Consider the following 18,501-nt stretch of genomic DNA (forward strand, 5'->3'; position numbering starts at 1 on the left):
CATGGAACACTCATGTCTTCCACTCACACTTAGGAATGGCAACGGCGTGGATACATATAGCAATCACCTACCTGTGAGACAAATATTAAATCCGTTAAGCGATACTTGCATATTTTTAAATATATATAGGTATCCATAAATATATTTTTTTAAATAAAAAAATTTAAACACACTTTTATTTATTCTACTATTTTCTTTTAAAAGTAATTTTAATATTTCCAAAAAAAAACTATTCAAATATTCTACACAATTAAAAATATCTATGGATAACAAGTTCATAAAAAATAAAAAAACATGAATAAATTAAAAATTTATTTTGTGATCTCTAAACAAAATTATCTAAAAATTATCTCTAAAAAATAAACTCAAATAAAAATTACACTAAGTCCAAATTAAATTATATTTCACAACATAAATACAAATTAAAATATATAAATAAATATTTTTAAGTATTCTAATACTAACAGGTAATCCCGTGTTATTTTTTTTGGGTAAATTATTATTTTTAATTTCTCATCTATTAAGAACAATTGATGTCAAACAAGTTGATAAGCGATGAGAAACACAGTTAGTAAAAAAAAAAATTACACATCACTATCTTTTCACGGTATGACAAGTCATTGGACTGCAATTCATTATTACATCATCAACTAAGTTATTACTTGATAGTAAGGACCGAATAAAAAAATGCAAAATGACATTTTTTTTTTCATTTATCTATTAAAAAATTCATTTTAATTCTTTATTTTTTTAAAAAATAATTCAAAATAACTCTACCATCAAATTTAAAGATAACACTGTTAACTAGCATTTAGATAACTGCGGCCTTAGATAACTGCGGCCTTTAGACCACATCAACACCACGACGAGATCTGGATATCGTGTTTTGGGGCCTGAATTCTAGATCTTGTTATCGGCTTCGACGAAGGAGATCTGGTTGTCGCGGATATAACGCCTCGCCGCCGCGTCGTAAGCACCCGCTGCCTCCTCCACCGTGTCGAAGCCCCAGCCAGTGGCAGCACCGCCCGATGCAGTCGCGTATCTTCGTTAACCACCTCCCCCGCGATCCCTTCCTCGCTCCTTGGTAGCTCTTGCTCACGGACGATTGCGCGAAAATCCCTTTCTAAACAATAGAACCTTTTCTTAGATTCTGTGGAAAAAGCTTCTCAAGCTTTGAATAAGATAAACAACAATGGTACGGATTTTGTTATTTTCGCTTTCTACGTTTGATGATTTGATGATTGCACGAACACAATTAGGGTTTTCTCAATCCCATGCTTCTTAATTTGAGGATTCAATTCTGTATTTACGGTTTAGATTAGGATTTAGGGTTTGTATGTATTCTCGTCATTTCGAATTGCTTGACGATGTTATGTACTCGTTGAAATCGTTTGTTGTTCTGGTTTTGTTGGACTCAATCCTTCGTTTTTGTGGTGAAATTTTGTAAAACGACAAAAGAATAGGAATATTCATAATGGTAAGCTATGTAGAAAGGTTTGATAGACCAGGTTTGTGTCTAATATGTATGCGTTATGCTATGTATTAAAGTCTCATTGAAATGTTCTCCTTGCGAAAAACTATGAGATTCTGTCTAATATGTAATGCAATTGGTTCATTTGGTTGGTTGTGGCTTAATTGTTTTCTGTTTTGATTCTATCTCTTGGCTTAAGAGGGATTCTTGGTGCTTGTGATGTATTTGCATATTTCATGTCTGTTTGTTAATTTTCTGATATACTGAGCTTGCTTTTATTGTATTTTTGCAGTCTTCACTTGCAGCTGCTAGAGCAGACAACTTTTACTATCCTCCGGAATGGGAACCGAGTCAGGTATGTTTGTGTAAGGGCATCGTTAAGCTCCACTATAGCCCAAGAATTGTTTAGTAACAAGAGACTTAGACTTTGTCTTCTTTTTCAGGGTTCGCTGAACAAGTTTCATGGTCAACATGCCTTGCGGGAGAGGGCAAGAAAATTAGATCAGGGTATCCTGATTATAAGGTAATCAGCGGTAGCTACAGTAACCAGTAAATCATGTTAGCTGTTTGTCTCTTTCGAATTAGGGATCCCAATGTTATCATGTTATGTGACGTTCTGTTGTCTGGAAAATGGAATGATTAATGAATGTGAATGATGAACCTGTTTTGTAACTGATGTGTATTTTGTATCTAGTACATGGACAAACTACAGACTATCAGGTGTATAAATATCAAAATTGAAAGTATTTTGATAGATGTTATGAATTATGAGTATATTTTAATGATCGCTTATGATTGAACTGAATGTATATAAAATTTTACATGTTTGAACTTGTTCTTGCAAATTTATATTTTCTTGTTTATAATCAGAATAACTTATTTATACAACAATTAAGGTTGTAAAAGTTGAGATCCCTCTTAGATCAGAAAGGGGATGGCGAAGACCCGTGTAATCATAAGTTTGTGTGACAAATCCAAGAATGCCTAAGCTGATGTATATGGAAGCTAGGAAAAATTGTCTTGACTCATGAGATGTCTCATTCTTCGAACTGAATTTAAATTGGTTTTTACCTAGGATACCATGTTGAAATTATTTCTCTTTTAATATTTAGTGTCATATTATCTAACTAAATTACTATCAGGTTTGAGATGCCCTTTAATATATGGTGTGGAGGATGCAATTCAATGATTGCAAAGGGTGTCCGGTTCAATGCAGAGAAAAAACAAGTTGGGAATTATTACTCAACGAAGGTATGTTGGTGTTTATTGCAAATGCATCTGAATTTAAATTATTTTTCAGTGGAATCGATTAATTGCATTATTTTGGTATTTAATGGGGGAACCTCATTTAAGTCTTAGAAGCCTAAGCAAATGCATACAAATTTATATTTGTTCAGTTTGCCACTATTATGTGGGAGTAGAATGCCTTATAGTTGTTTGCTTATACATTAATTTATCTTAGTACATCCTCTAATAATGTTCAACCTAACTTGCTTGGTTCATATTTGGTCACTATTTTCTAACAAATGTTCATTTGTCCTTCAGATATGGAGTTTCGCTATGAAATCTGCCTGCTGTAAACATGAGATTGTCATTCAGACTAATCCTAAGAATTGCGAGTATGTCATTATTAGCGGGGCCCAGAAAAAAACTGAAGATTTTGATATTGAGGATGCCGAAACTTTTGAATTGCCTGCTGATGAAGGTGTGTATTAGTGAAAATATTTTGACTGTTTGTGTTTTCTTCCAATAGCTGTGAATATGTTATTGCATGCAATCGCCAACTTTGTTTTATAAGTAGGAAGACCATGCTATCAGACTCTAGAGGCCAATGGCTGTTTCCATGAATTGAATTTATTTCCTTTTAAATCTAGTGTTATTACCTTCCTTTTCCTTTTGCCTTTGACCATGTTTAGCAAACTGAAATGTTGTGGTTATTTTTGGCTAACTATCTTCATCTTCAATTTTTATTTTAGAGAGGGGTAAGCTTGCAGATCCATTCTACCGCCTTGAACACCAGGAAGAAGACTTGAAGAAAAAGAAGGAAGCTGAACCAGTGATCGTACGTCTCCAGAGGCAGTCTGATGCAAGGCATTCAGATGACTATTATCTTAATAAGACTCTCCGTGCCCAACTTAGAGTATGCTACTTGGCTAATGATGACTGTCCTTGTTTATTTTTTATTTTTCTCTTGCTTTTCCATTTTCATCCTCGGGTATATTGTTTCTTTTTTTTCATCATATTGTCATCCACCTCTAAAGAAAAGAAACATTTGTCCATTTATTCAGAGTCAAAAGAAAAGAGTTACTGAAGAAGAAAATGCTTCCAAGAAAAGAGGCCTTGGCATAAGACTTCTTCCAGCTACTGAACAAGATTCTGCCACGGCAAAATCGGTGAAATTTTCAGCAAAGTTTGACAAAAATAGGAAGGACAAGAGGGCATTGATCAGTTCTGAATCTATCTTCTCTGGAGTCTCTAGCTATTCTATGTCTGACAAGAGAAAACGAGAGCTAGAGTCAAAACGAAGAAAAATTTGTGCGACTTCAGCATCCAGCCTTCTAGCTGGTAGGGTAAAGCCATCATCATGGTCACAGCCTTCAAGCAAGCAAAAGGGAACTGTAAGATGTTAGAAAGATGAAACATGTCTGACATTGGTTAGCACTGGTCACTGGCGACCTTGACAATTGGCAGTGGAATTTTGTACATAAAAGTTGCTGTTGTGATAATTTTATGTTATGTTTTCGGTTGTAAACCATTTATGAATTTATTAATGGAAGCAGATATATTTTTCATCATTCCCTCCCCTCCTCACACCAGCAGAGACTAAGAAATCTTGTTTCCTCTTCACCTTAGTAATTTGTTTTTAGCTAGAATTGTAATATGACGTCCAAATTTGGGTGGTCACGGTTGAGTGTTTCAATCCATATATGTTTCATTAGGAATTGAGGCTGATGGCCGGGACAGTTATCATTGTTGAACAAATTGAAGAATCATAAAGTTGATGGACTAGCTCAAGCCTTAAATAGTTAAATGTGATTGGATTTAAAAAATACTTAGCTTTTTTTATTCTTTTAATTTAAATTTATGTGAGTTTTTAATTAATGATGTTTTTTTTTATCTTGAAAATTAAGTAAATCTGGTTATTGTATCAGTTTATTTATAAGTTTTTTAAATATTCATAAATTTTACATAAATTAATTGTTTTAAACTCTTTTATATAAAACTTACCAATCAAAATATTCAATTTTATTTAAAGTAATGTTTTTCATAGGTTATTTTTTCTTTATTATGTAACCCTAAAGAAATCCCTTAATTTAATATCTTGTATAACATCGAACACTCCTCTCATCCACTCACACCTAGGAATGACATGGATGTGGTGGATACATATAGCAATCATGTGCCCGTGAGACAAATATATGTCTTATTGCTTGCGTGGATATTCGTTAAACGATACTTGCATATTTTTAAATATCTGTTGGTATCCATGAATATTTCTTTAAAAAATAACTTTTTTTAAAAACACTTTTATTTATTCTACTATTTCTTTTAAAAAGCAATTTTAATATTTCCAACAAAAACTGTTCAAATATTCTACACAATTAAAAATATCTATGGATAACAAGTTCTTAAAAAATAAAAAATGAATAAATTAAAAATTTATTTTGTGATCTCCAAACAAAATTATCTAAAAATGATTCTCTAAAAAATAAACTCAAATAAAAATTACACTAAAATATATAAGTCCAAATTAAATTATATTTCACAACACAAATACAAATAGAAATATATAAATAAATATTTTTAAGTATTTTAATATTAAATGAATTCCATGATACCTATACCCACCCCCATTCACATATGTTCCTTAGAGATAATCGTTTACTATCTGTTGCGAGTTTTATTTAAGGTGGGGATTTTTCGTCATTCTTATTTGCACACTTTGTGTTTTTTGCAAATTGCTCATAATATCCCTCAAATAAAGTTTTTTTTTTAGTTTTTATTGTTAAGTAACAATATTAAAAATGTTGTAAAAACAAAATTGTCCGTAGAGTGATTTGCGAGATTATCAAGGAGTTTGAAGAGGCAATCCCATGTTATTTTTTTTTGATAATTTTTTTTTAATTTCTCATCTATTAAGAATAGTTGATGCCAAAAAATTAGGCTGACAAAAAATTACACATGACTATCTCTTCAGATTTCTTAATAAGCTGACAAGTCACTAGGCTGTCAATTCATTATTACATCATCAATTAAGTTATTACTTAATAATAAGGACGAGAAAAAAAATGCCAAATGACTTTTTTTTATCATTTTTTTTTTCATTTATCTATTAAAAAATTTATTTTAATTCTTTATTTTTTTTTAATTTCAGCATTATGCAATGGCTGGGTTGAATACATGTTTGGTAATACATAACCAAGACACCACTGCCCACTATCTCCTCAATTGTAAGATTGGAATTTCCCACGTCACATGTGGCAAGAACCTTTCTGCTGTTAGGTTGGAAACAACCAAAGTGTGTATTGCTTTTTCCTTTTCCTTCCTATCAATAAATCACATTGTGTACTTTCACTTGGTGTCTAAAGAATTTGTGTATTGATCTACAAGTGCAGATGCTTCTTGAGCCTTTAAAACTTCTGAAGCAAGTAGATGCCCAACTTAATATGACTCAGGGCACACTTGGAGGGATGGGTACGTAATATGTTTTTAATATCGTATTTTGACTATTTTATCTATATTTATGATGGACATATATTCCCTTAATATAGTTTTTACAATAGGGATCTGTCCTCTTTTCTTTGTCATATAATAGATTGTTGGAGAAGAACTTGGCATTCTGCCTGGAATGGACTCTATCTTTTTGGTACTTGCACTTGAAAGGCTGTAGGATTTTTGGGGATTGCAGCACCAAAGAGTCAACAGGATAAATTTGACGTAATAATATATGATGGTATTAGTAGTGAGGAAACCCTGCGAATCATAGGTGGAAGCAGTAAAGCAAGGTTATTGGAATTGCCACTCTCTTACACTCACATGCACACAGCACACCCTTATCATTATATTTGATTTGATATTGTGATTTTTTAGATTGTACTTGAAATATCTCCACACCTTGGCTGAGAGAACTGAACTTGGCAGATTGACTGCTCCTTCTCTACTGAGACTTGTGGATGAGGCCGTGTTAAGAAGTGGCAGCAGATCTTATTTCAATGGGAAAATGAGTTCAGAAATATGGGATGCCTTGGATCAAATGCTGGAGGTAAGAGTAAACAACATTTTAACATAATCATACCTTTAACACAAAACTGTAATTTTCTTTGTTGATTGTGTGTTTCCCAGAGAGGATCTTCTGCCTTCTCCAACCCACAGAAATTTGGTTGCTTCCTTGTGATGGATCCAAACAATCCAACATCGATCAATTCCGCATTACGATATTGGGGGTGTACAATTCAGGCTGGTGCTCAGGTTTCTGGTGCTTTTGGAATCACCTCCCAGCAAGAAAATTTGGAATCATTTGAAAGAGCAAAGAAAGAATTTTCTCCTTTGCCTTCTGCTTTTGTTTCAAGGTTGTCAATGAATAATCCTATAGATTGGAGCATACTTCTACAGGATACCAGCAATGAAGATGCTAGGCATCTTCTTAATTCAGTCTCAAGTCAAGGTGGTGATATGCCATCAGCAGTTAGATTTGATATAAAAAGAAAATCGGCTACTCTTTTCATGCCAGGTTTTGACTAATCAGAGATCAAGCTATACCAAGTATGTAATATCCTTTGGTTTTATGATTTTTTTTAACCATGATATTGATGGCACTCCTTTTTAAAGAATTTAAGAGATAAAATTGAGTGTCAGTTTGTTTTAGATTTTAGTAAATTTGGTTTTGAATTGTTGAATGTGATTGACATGTGTGTTTAAATTAATTTTAGCTACAGATTATACATTGTAATGTGTCAGTGTGTGGGAAATTGATTATCGTTGTAAACCAAATAGGCTTTAAATCGAATAAAGTAATAATGTCTCGAGTCATCATTATGCACTCAGTTTTTGTTTTTTAAAACTTGGACCTTGTAGACAATGAGAAGAGTATCTTCACTATCTTGTTATTCATAAAAGTTTTGGTCAACTTCCTGGTATATAAATTATGAAACTTGCACAATAGATGATGGAATTACTTCTTGAACTGTGCACATTTCATTAAATATCAAATAACTTTTCTTTTCTTTTCATGTTTTGGTTGAATTCGATGGCTTGAATTCTATGGTTATATCGGATATTTATGTTTGACACTTGTCATACGGTGTTATATTGTGTTTCTCTTTCTATAACAAATTCTTCTCTTACTACATGGTGCAAGTTTCTGCATTTTATATGTGCATAACTTAATTGAGACGCTGATTGCTTTTTCTGTCTGTCTCTCTTAAAAAAACCAAATGCAGTATAGGGGAGGATCTGAGCTGTTGGTAGAAGCAGGAGACCAAAGACGTGTCATTCCTTTGCCTCCAGAAATTCAAGGAAAGGTTGGTGGAGCCAAATTTTGGAACAGTAGTCTTGTTATTACGTTGTTGTGACCCTATTATTCTTTTTTATTTTCTTCCTTTATGCCTGCTGATAATTATCAATGCTTCAGCAGAGGAAATATTTTATTTACTTTTTAATGTAAAAAAGAGATTGATTGGAGAAGTACCCCATTACAACAGAGGCAATTCTTCTTACACCTCATTTTTTGTGTGACTTGCTTTCATCAGTGACTATGCAATGGAACAAGAATAGCACATTATTGCTATTCTGTTTTATGCTGGTGTAGGAAATAAGTCTCTTTTTTTTTTTTCATTTTTTCCCCTCTGCTTTGAATTTTACATCTTGTAATTATACGCCTCCCACTGTTCGATCATAATAATCTCTTGTAGAGTTTGTTGAGTTGCTGCTAGACGCATTTGATGAGAGTATTGAATACTGTTCAGTTGAATTTCTTATTATAGGGAAAAACAAGGCAGAGGTAGGGATCATGTTGGAGTACAAAGTTACAATTACAATATGATTCTCGTATCATCGTGTAGCATGCAATATGTATAGGCTATTCAAATTGAAGCAAAATGAAATATACAGCTGAAAAGGCAACATATATATGAGAGACACAGCTACAAAGGGAAAAAAAGAAGAGAAAAACTTCTGATGGGATAGCCTAAGTTTCTGATTTGCTATCTTCACCAGCTTGAGAGGTTTGGATGCGGCTCCTTAGTTCTTCAAAAGCCTTCATGCTCTCTGCATCAAAGCCTCCTGCAAACTGAAAAGAGTTCCACACCATCATTAGTTGTTTTTATTTTGAATGGTCCTCACCATCATTAGTGTGTATTGTTCCGGGTGTTCAACAAATTTTCACATTACACCTTTGACAAACATCCATGTTAAATAGCTTTTTTTTTTTTGAAAGTATGCAATTTAATAGTATATGAAAAATGTTAAATGGGTTGCTTTGGTATTATTCCAAATGTTCTGTTCATAATTTAATTCCTGAAATTTTAAACTTGTTAATAAATTCATTGGAAACTAATTTGTATAAACCAAAAACTTTGAAGAACAAAGCAATACAAAGTGACATTTTAATAACATCTTATTATGGCCTTCAAAGATGTAATTTTCAACCATAAAAAAATGAGTTAGAAGCTTAGCAGTAAGGTTTTTTTTTTCTACTTCATCTAGCTAAGTTTACCTAATCAAAATCAGTGCTTATGACCTCAATGGGATGCAGAAGAATGATACATGTCTTCAGCACAAGCAAATGAAAAAGTAGCATAGAATTACCTGATGGACACGGAAAGCGAAACGCACACCTTGCAGAACCAAAAACTCTCTAGCTGGTTCTTTATCAGGACCAGATAGTTCATCAAGTTCAGATGCAACACGTTTCATATACTTCTTTGCCAGTTGTACAGAAGAAAGCTTGATCTATAAATGGAAGGGTTATAACAAAGTGAACGTGTTAGCTACATCATCCCATGCGACGTTATAAAAACAGCTACTTCAAGGCACACACTAGTGATTGCAAATTGTAAATCTCTTCATTCGACTCTGTGTGTTTGGTTAAGCGTTTAAACCCACGTTCAACAGAAAAACACATAGTAATATGAGGGTAGCTTTTTTCAATGCAGTTGCACTGATTCGCAAAACAAACATACTATTAGGGTATTTAACCCTTGAGGTTCTCCCACCTAATGGACTAGTCTTTTGAATTGAGCTCTCCTCAGGGTTTAATACCACATCTAGTAGTTTATTTTAAACATTGTGAGACTCCTAACACACACTCCATCAACCATGATATAATTTTATGAATCCTCTAAGTACCAACTTTTGAATTGAGCTACTAACACAGTCTATCAACCATGATATAATTTTATGAACCCTCTAAGTACCAACTTTTGAATTGAGCTACTAACACACTCTATCAACCATGATATAATTTTATGAATCCTCTAGTTTATTTTAAACATTGTGAGACTCCTAACACACACTCCATCAACCATGATATAATTTTATGAATCCTCTCTAAGTACCAACTTTTGAATTGAGCTACTAACACACTCTATCAACCATGATATAATTTTATGAACCCTCTAAGTATCAACTTTTGAATTGAGCTCTCTTCATGGCTTAATACCACATCAAGTAGTTTATTTTAATCAATGTAGGACTCTTAACACACACTATTAACCATGATATAATTTTATGAAGCCTCTAAGTACCAACTATTAGTCACATTTTTTTCCTTTCCCTTTACCTCAAATGGGTATAGCTTACTGGTAATTGTAACAGCTGTAACTGTTAATAAATAAATAATACAATAATAAGTTAATAAATAAATAAATAAATAAGTAAAAAAATAATATAATTAGGTCATAAATTTTCACTATATAAATCAAATGTTAACCTAGAGCAGCTTTTACAAAACACTTCTGTCCCTCTTTCTTCTTCGCACAAGAACCCTAACAGAGCAATCGGAGGAGGAGCTCTAGAGAGCACCAGAAACGCCACAATTGCTAACGGAGAACGATTGAGGGACTATGTCGAGGTAAGGGATGAGTTATTCACGCTTGGGGATTAGAATGAACATGTATAGGGATCCCTAGAGGATCAATTTTTGGGTATTTTGGGTTGTTTCTTAACTAATTTTTCCAAATTTATGCTTGTCATGTGACTGAATTTCACTTTTTACAAATTTGATTTATTTACATATATTGCAAGTCTTGATTTAGTATGAATTATTTTCTTGTTTCAATGTTTTGATTTCAATTTAAATTACATAATAATGATCATATATGTAGGCACATTATATGAATTATATGAATTGCTTATCCACGTTTGTCGGATGCCTATATGACTGATTTTGAATTATATCTAATCATATAATGAAATCAGATTTTTTTTGTGGATACATATATTACTAAACATTAACGCGTATGATTGTTGTTAATTGGCGCTTGTACCGTACTGGACTTGTTGAAATATATATATTTGTTTACTTGCAAATTCATTTACTGTAGCACGTTGATTTTGTGGCTTGGTTAATATATATATATATTTTTTTTATTTTTATTTTTATTTTTATTTTTTTTTATTTTTTTTTTGCAATCCACTCATTGTAGCACGTTGGTTTTGGTACATATATATGACAGATTTTATAACCACGTCTTTTGTTTTTAGTTTGGAAGTGGCAGGTACGTATTTTTTTTTTCTTGTTAGTTACATGTTTTAATATGTGTTTAGCAAATATAATTAATAATAAAGTAAGTTTTTGTTAGAAAAAAAATACTATATTGTAACTATCAAATACATACGTAAGAAAGCTATTTTTTTTGTGCAAATTGATATGTTTAATATTATAAACTAAATATTGTTGTGAAACTATTGTTTATTGCTTTTTAGAAATAAATTAAATAGTGTTGTGAAATTATTAGTTTATTTCTTTTTAGTTGTATATGTTACATCTGTATAATAATAAATTAAATATTGTGTAAAATTATTGTTTAATAATAATTATTTTTATTTTGTTGAATTAATATATTTGAGCATTAGGAAACATTTGAAAGTATAAAATAAAATGATTTAGTACTCTATTTATTTTTGTCTTAGTGTATTCCAAGTAAACACTTTTACTGTGATGTGTAATAATAATAAATAAATAAATAAATAAAAATAAGGTTATAGATATTATTATTTCATAGTGATTATTGTTGTGACTTTATAGATTAATTGTTATAGAAGTTTTTTTTTATGTTGTTGAATTAATACATTTCGATTTAATTTATATTTTGTGATGTCAAGTAAATGTTACTATTGAGTCATATGTGTAGGGTGCATGAGATGCAATAAATTATTTTATTATGAAAATGTGATTGAGATGATGTGTAAGTGATAATCAATTGATACGTAATGGATTGTGAATTACATGACTCTTGAGATGTTGTATGTTTTGAGTTGTGAGCCATGAATTATGTAATCACACAACTGTAAGACCCTTTAAGGACGACGAGTTAATGCGCGATGAGTTGTGATGGGATCCACTGTGGGAACCCGGCGAGTTAATCACTTGAGGCGCACTGAGTTAAAATATATACAATCGAGATTTTGAAAACAATTGAGTAGTTGTGTGCATTGCATAATTCATAGGTAGAGTCTGTGTGTTCAAATGTTTTTTTTGGGTTGGACCTGAATCAGGAGGGAGAGGCCCTGACGGACTCTTCAGAGTGTAGGCCTTGGGGGTCATCCGGTTTGAGTGCTCCTGTAAGCCTGTGCCGATCCCATGGTTGGAGCATTCTCGCAAAACAGCGTGACCCTGACTGGTCTCCCTATGATTTCACTTAGTGAGAGTGACCTGACTTACCCATTGTGAGGCATGTCCTGTCATGTACTCCTAGGCGCCCGACGAGGTTTTTCACTGAAAAATGGTACCATATTGCATATAGGCTTGAGTCTTAGTATAATTGTTGCATAACGCTTGTGTTTGAATTTCATTGAGTTAACAATTGTGGTTGATGTTATTTTATGGAGTGTGTAAATTGGAATGGGTGTGAATAATGTGTGCGATTTTGTGCAGTAATGTTATTTATATAAATTCAGCTTTAAGTATTATATGTTTCACATGCTCTAATATTTTATTATATACGAATGTGATAACTCACTCCCGGTGTGTGTTTGTGTTTGGGCTGATTGCCATGTGTTCAGGTGAGCCATCATATGATGAATTCCATGTTAGAGCCGGAGAGACTTAATTTGTGATAGAGACATGCTCTGATAAGTGTGACATTGGGGCATAGGAATTACTTCGCATGCTATATTTTTCGTAAACAATATCGTTGAGTTATGTTTTCTGTTTTTAGTTTTTTATTTTATTTATTCATTCGGTATGGACGACCTTGTTTTGAGTCGGAATAACTTTGTTGTTTTTATTTTAACAATTTCTACTATGTTTTCATTAAGTGAATGTGAACCCTTTATCTTTTGAAATCAATTTAAAGTCAATATGTTAAAAATGAAAAAAATAATTCCGCATGATTTTATTTCCTTTTGTTATTTGTGAGGGTAGAGGCACAGTAACATTACCCTGATGTTTAAAATTGTATGCCCAACTCGTTCAAAAAAAAAATAAAAATTGTATGTTCAACAGTTATTGAAAGAAACCAACACTTGGATGAACCAACCCTCATGTAAACTACAACACAAACCAGTTCTATTAGTTTAGAAGCATACCTTGCCTACAACCCCTGAATCCATTAGCCAGTTCACTGGGATTCCAAATTCCTTGTACCGTGAAATGGCCATATCTCTTGTCCGCAGGAGAGCATATACGCTTTGCTCCACTCTGGAAAGAAAAACATAACACAAATGAAGACATGAGTTGATAAAAATAAGTTATGGTGTGTAGCTATAGAGAACTGTAAGAAACATGACATACAAAACCGAGTATATGCCATGTTCAACATTTTTGTGTCCTTAAATTATGAATCTACAGCCTTAAAGTGTATATGAGAAAATGATTTAAACAGATTTATCTGTAAGGATTGTGTTATTAAGCTCTCAACTAGATATCCATCAATGGTATCCAAGACAAATAAATCTATAGAAGAAAAGGATGCATACTTTTCAAGCAATGAATACATTTTCTTCAGTGCAGCTTCACATGGGAGATTGGGATCATCAACGAAAGTGGAGACTCGGTTCTCCAATTTCATCAAATCCTGATATTCAAAAGCTGCCTCCCTTAGTGCATCTGCTTTTCCTTCAGGCCAGTCAAAGTGCTTGAGGACGGCTCGTTCGTCAACCTTGCATAAGGAATAAAATGAGATGAATAAGTATGCAGTGGTACTGGATGTGAAGTTATTGATATGGAAAATGAGATTTATATTTTCTGTTTAGATGTGGAAAAATGAGATTAAAAGTGAACCATAAAATCATAAAAAATTAGAAAGCATTTTTAAGGAAAGGAAAATGGATATTTTCCCAAAAAGGAATGGTTTAAATTTTTTAGCGAGCACAAAGGTGTTGACTTCTGTGCTTGCTCACAAAAGTCTTTACTAATGAATATGTAATGACACCTAAAGGCATACCAAGAAGGAAAGTTCCTCATCTAGCCAGTTCACAAAGGCCACCAAGTCATTAATATCTGAGAAGGAGGCTGCTCGAACTTCAGCTGCCAAGGACATGACAAAATCACCTTGTGTTTCTACATCAGCTTTCACCTGATTGTTACACAGAAGAGAAATATTTTTCAAAAATGTGTTAAGACTTCAGTGTAAAAATGAGAAAAATAACAAAATAGATGGAAGCTTCAACATACAGCTAAGAGGAATGATGATCTATTCTCAATTTCACCAATCATGTTGCTCCTAGCATCAGATGCATTACTTGCAGAAGTAACTAATAGTGATGAAGTATCCTTCTTTGCCTCCCTTTTCATCAATGTTTGATAAAATTCAACTAGCTGTGGAGCTCGGTGAACTTTGTCACCGTCCATTCCACCTCTTGATAGGCTTCCTGGGGGAGGAGGTGGGGGAGGTGGTCCACCTGGTGGCGGTGGTGGTGGTGGTGGAGCGCCTGGAGGAGGAGGAGGAGGTGGTGGAGCAGATGGTACTCCGTTGGAAGGATTTGCAGTTGCGGTAACAGCAGCTCCACCAGATGGTCTAGGAGGAGGTCTAGGCACCCTAGTAGGCCTTTTCTCAATGTGAGCAAGCTTCATCTTGCTAATGGTTTGATTATCAACATTCTTTCCATCATCAGATTGATCATTTGGAGTGCCAGAAACAACTGGTTTCTCCTTTATTTGAGTAAGCTTTGGTGGCAAAGATATAGGACTCCCTCTTTCAGCCTTGGTCATGTTCAAACCTGAATTGTCACCAAACCTCAGCACTCTTGCTTTCTCAGCCTTTTCTTTAAGTTGTTTTTCCCTTGCCAAGGCCAATTTGTGGCGATCTTTATACGCAGGATACTTCTCATCCAGAGATCCATCAACTGATTTAGACATCAATTGAAATGAAGAAGCAACAGAATTTAAGGAATCACTGGATGGAACTCTTCTCATGTCATTTGGAGTTTCAGGTGAATCAGTAGGTTCCTGATCCCTTAGCCCAAAGCTGGTGATGGATACACTATCACTAGCATTCCTTAGCATTAAGGATTCTAGAGGACCCCTTTGTTTAACACTCACACTCATCCTCCTTGGAGAACCTCCTGAAAAGGATCTAGCTGGTGATGAAAGAGCACTAGAATCATCTTTGCTTTTACCCCATTTCTTAAACTTTTGGATTAGGCTAGTTTTCTTGCTAAGACTACTATATTTGCTAGTAGAGCTATCAATGGAAGCATTGTCAAAATCTTCACTTCCTGGTGAAGAAGGATGAGAGAAGTTGCTTTCAAGATCTGTGTCCCCTTGTCCACGTTCTGATCCAGCATATTCTAACATCAGCTGCTTAGCCTTCTCTTGAGATTTCGGGCTAAGACTCTTGCTGAGATCACGGGCCGATACTTTTCCTTGGGGTGTTTGGTTATTCCTTAGCTCATACCTCAAGCATGCATTAACCCAACGAAGGTATACAAGCTCTTCAACTTCACTGAACCTATTCATCTGTAGCCCTTCAACTTGCTTTAGCAGGTCTTCGTTTGCATGCCTCAGGTTACTAACCTCCTCTTTTGCCTTGGCAACCATTTCACTCTGCAGTGAAAGACAAAGCTTCTTTAAATGAATCACACTCATTGCATGTACAAATACCCTTGTAAAACATCCATACATCACTACCATGAGAGAAGTATAAATACTTCATAACATTTTGTCAGAATTCCATCTAATTTATGTAGCTTCACAAAAGAAAGTTATATGCAAATTAAACAATAAACATTACATGAGTACTTGAATTAGTACTTTATAGATTAATTTTTAGTTTGGCAGTTTATATTTGACATTCACTGAAGTTGTTCAGTCCTTTCAACTATCATTTTTAGTCATTGAGTACTTAAATATTCAGTTGATGGATAAACAAGGATGAAAAAATGCGATGCCAAATCATTGATCTAAAAATATATGCTTCTAGGTGGTTTAAAACTTCAAAAGTATGCTGTTTCACTTATAAAAAGTTACTCAAATTTGGTTTCACGAATTTTTTCAACTCAATGATCAAGAAAAGAATCCTACTCAAGGATTCTGACCTCTGTCATATTGGAGAGCTCAGCTGCTCTAGATTCAGCAACATTGAGTTTAACTGTTAACTCTCGTTTCTCATGTTGAAGTTCTTTGTTTTTTCTCTTAAGCTCCACTACTGCAACCTCTAAGTCATTCACAGCTTTCAATTTCTTTTCAACTTCAGCATCTTTTCTGGCAGCCTCTTCTTCTTTCACCAGTAGAGTAGAAACTTGTTGTTTAAGCAACAACAACTGGCCTTTCGTTTGGTTAGCCTCAAGCTGTATCTGCCTTTGTAGCTCCTTGATCTTGTTTCTAGCCACCTCAAGTTCTTTCTTGGCTGAAGCTCCTTGTGTGAGCTCTTCTTGAAGCTTCTTCCTTTCTGCCTGCAAGGAATTGATTGTAATATTAAGCATATCTATTTCCACAGTCTTAATTTTCAGTTGCCTTTGTAACTCCACAATGTCTGACTCCTGCTCCTTCAAACCATAGTACTCAAGCAATTCTCCTTCAAGTTTCACTTCCCTCTCCTCCAATTCCTTCACTAGTTGTCGCAATCTTTCTAGTTCACTTGCATTGTTTGCCATCTCAATTTCATAAACTTTGTCTTTCTCATCCTTATCAGGTGGTAATGGAAACTCAATCTCCCCAGACAGAAGATCTTCAAATTCTGGTAGAATATCATCTTCAAAGTCATTCGCTCTATTAATTATGCTGCTAATTAACTTAACCTCCTCTTTCTCCTCTTCCTCCACCCTCTGCAACACATCAAACAACTTTTCCTTTACATAATTGATATCAAGATGACAAACATAAAAATTCACCATAGAAATACTCATAACCACGAGCAAGTGTAAAATTTGATAATATTCAGTTTGGTGAACTCACTTCATTCTCTTGGAGAACATGCTCCTCTTCTGTGCACTCATCTTTAAGTTCTGAGACAAAAATGAAGAAGTTTAATACTTGATTGAATTAGCCATCCACATGAATCATGTGCAATCATATTTCATTTTTTAAAAAATGTAAACAAAAAAGACTAGTAAACAAGTACATGTACCTGGTTTTGAGCTTTTGACATTCAGCTGCTTAACAGTAAAAGCTGCAAGTGAAGCAGCAACTATGAGTCCTAACCTGACTATCATGAAGCTTTAGGTGATAGAAATGTCCTAATTTTGCATTTCTTCAAAGCCACCAATTTCCAGAACCACCCTCCACCCATTTCCCAAAACCTCCATAACAGATGCCTCAAACCATAAGAGCCTCCAACTGGGGCAAAAGTTAGAGAAAGAGAAAAGACAGAAACAACAGCTAAGCAAACCCCATGTTAGGAAACTTCACTTATATGAAAATTCAGTGATATTTTCCACACAATTGACTTTATCATCATCTTATCAGCTTTATGGAACTTTTCTATGAGAAACAACAGCAGCCACCAATAACTAGAGGCCAACCATTTTTCCAAAGAGATTGATAAATTCACATTTTGTGAGACTATAATATATATTAATTTGTCGCCAAATTTTTGCTCAAGAGAGAATATTAACAGTTAAAACCGGCAAGAGGTAGGAGAGGAACAAGAGTGACAAGGACCAGTTGACAGTAGTAAAACTAGAACAAAGACATGTTCCCCCCACTGTCTTTGTTCCTTCTTTACTTGGTTGCTAATCCTGGTCCTTGAAAAATTAGATTGTCTCTTCTTCTCTCTTATTTAAGGCGGTTACACGTTGGTACTGTTTAATTGCTTGTTTATATCGACCAACCGAAAATCTTCCTACATGTTTGAGCCACATTTATGTAATCCATGTTAGGTGGGAAAATGTTTTTATGAAGGAATAAAATGGGACAGCATAAAGTTACTATCTCTTTGATTTTGAAATGTATTTTTTAGATGTGTGTATAATAAAAAAGATAAAAATAAGTGAGATAAAGATAATTGTATGTAACACCATAATATATATAATATTTTTTTTTATTGTAGAACAACTTAACTTATGTTAGGTATGACCCATGATAGATATAAGTAGATATAAGTTGTAATTTAGTGATGTATAAAAAAAGTTGTTACTGTATTTTATATATATATATATATATATAAGAATAAAATTATGAGATGTCATATTCAATACTATACTACATGATGTTGATACTTGACTTCATATTAGTGTCATTTTTATTGTTTCTTATATTCCTTTGATCTTTTTCTTTTAGGAGTTTTATTAGGTATTCGGTATATTTTTTTTGCCAAGTGGTTATCACGCCCATAAAGCTGTACCATACAGAAGTTGAAGACCAAGTTACAATATGAGCTCACTTTCTTATATTAAAGTGGCTTTCATTAAAAATTGCTAAAATAAGTCAT

The 18,501-nt window shown here is 33.7% G+C and overlaps 2 protein-coding genes and 1 pseudogene across 2 annotated transcripts; 2 read left to right on the plus strand and 1 right to left on the minus strand.

Annotated features, from left to right (window-relative positions):
- The first annotated feature begins 808 nt into the window (after window positions 1–808).
- LOC100781265 (coiled-coil domain-containing protein 130) lies at window positions 809–4,266 on the plus strand. Its single transcript, XM_003516811.5, has 7 exons — window positions 809–1,195; window positions 1,764–1,826; window positions 1,915–1,994; window positions 2,614–2,722; window positions 3,017–3,176; window positions 3,448–3,611; window positions 3,760–4,266. Exons 1-7 carry the CDS (start codon window positions 1,193–1,195, stop codon window positions 4,099–4,101), a joined length of 921 nt encoding a protein of 306 aa, XP_003516859.1. The 5' UTR covers window positions 809–1,192; the 3' UTR covers window positions 4,102–4,266.
- A 575-nt stretch (window positions 4,267–4,841) lies between these two features.
- LOC100802166 (uncharacterized protein At1g26090, chloroplastic-like) lies at window positions 4,842–8,641 on the plus strand (annotated as a pseudogene).
- LOC100802696 (protein CHUP1, chloroplastic) lies at window positions 8,427–17,774 on the minus strand. Its single transcript, XM_006573213.4, has 9 exons — window positions 17,200–17,774; window positions 17,028–17,077; window positions 16,169–16,897; window positions 14,307–15,677; window positions 14,077–14,208; window positions 13,610–13,791; window positions 13,220–13,331; window positions 9,278–9,421; window positions 8,427–8,759 (listed from the first exon to the last, which is right to left on the minus strand). The coding sequence occupies exons 1-9, from the start codon at window positions 17,282–17,284 to the stop codon at window positions 8,658–8,660; spliced, it is 2,907 nt and encodes a 968-aa protein (XP_006573276.1). The 5' UTR covers window positions 17,285–17,774; the 3' UTR covers window positions 8,427–8,657.
- Between the last annotated feature and the right edge of the window lie 727 nt (window positions 17,775–18,501).

Source organism: Glycine max, chromosome 1 (assembly GCF_000004515.6).
Source record: "Glycine max cultivar Williams 82 chromosome 1, Glycine_max_v4.0, whole genome shotgun sequence".
Lineage (NCBI taxonomy): Eukaryota > Viridiplantae > Streptophyta > Magnoliopsida > Fabales > Fabaceae > Glycine > Glycine max.

Bases quoted from the DNA above. Each gene is read 5' to 3' on its own strand.
- LOC100781265 (XM_003516811.5), top strand. The intron at 1,995-2,613 runs GTAATCAGCGGT...AATTACTATCAG, and splicing joins CAGGGTATCCTGATTATAAG to GTTTGAGATGCCCTTTAATA. The intron at 3,612-3,759 runs GTATGCTACTTG...CCATTTATTCAG, and splicing joins CTCTCCGTGCCCAACTTAGA to AGTCAAAAGAAAAGAGTTAC.
- LOC100802696 (XM_006573213.4), bottom strand. From the start codon at position 17,284: ATGATAGTCAGGTTAGGACTCATAGTTGCTGCTTCACTTGCAGCTTTT. The intron at 15,678-16,168 runs GTCAGAATCCTT...CTTTCACTGCAG, and splicing joins AGCTCTCCAATATGACAGAG to AGTGAAATGGTTGCCAAGGC. The intron at 8,760-9,277 runs GTAATTCTATGC...AACTCTTTTCAG, and splicing joins TCGCTTTCCGTGTCCATCAG to TTTGCAGGAGGCTTTGATGC.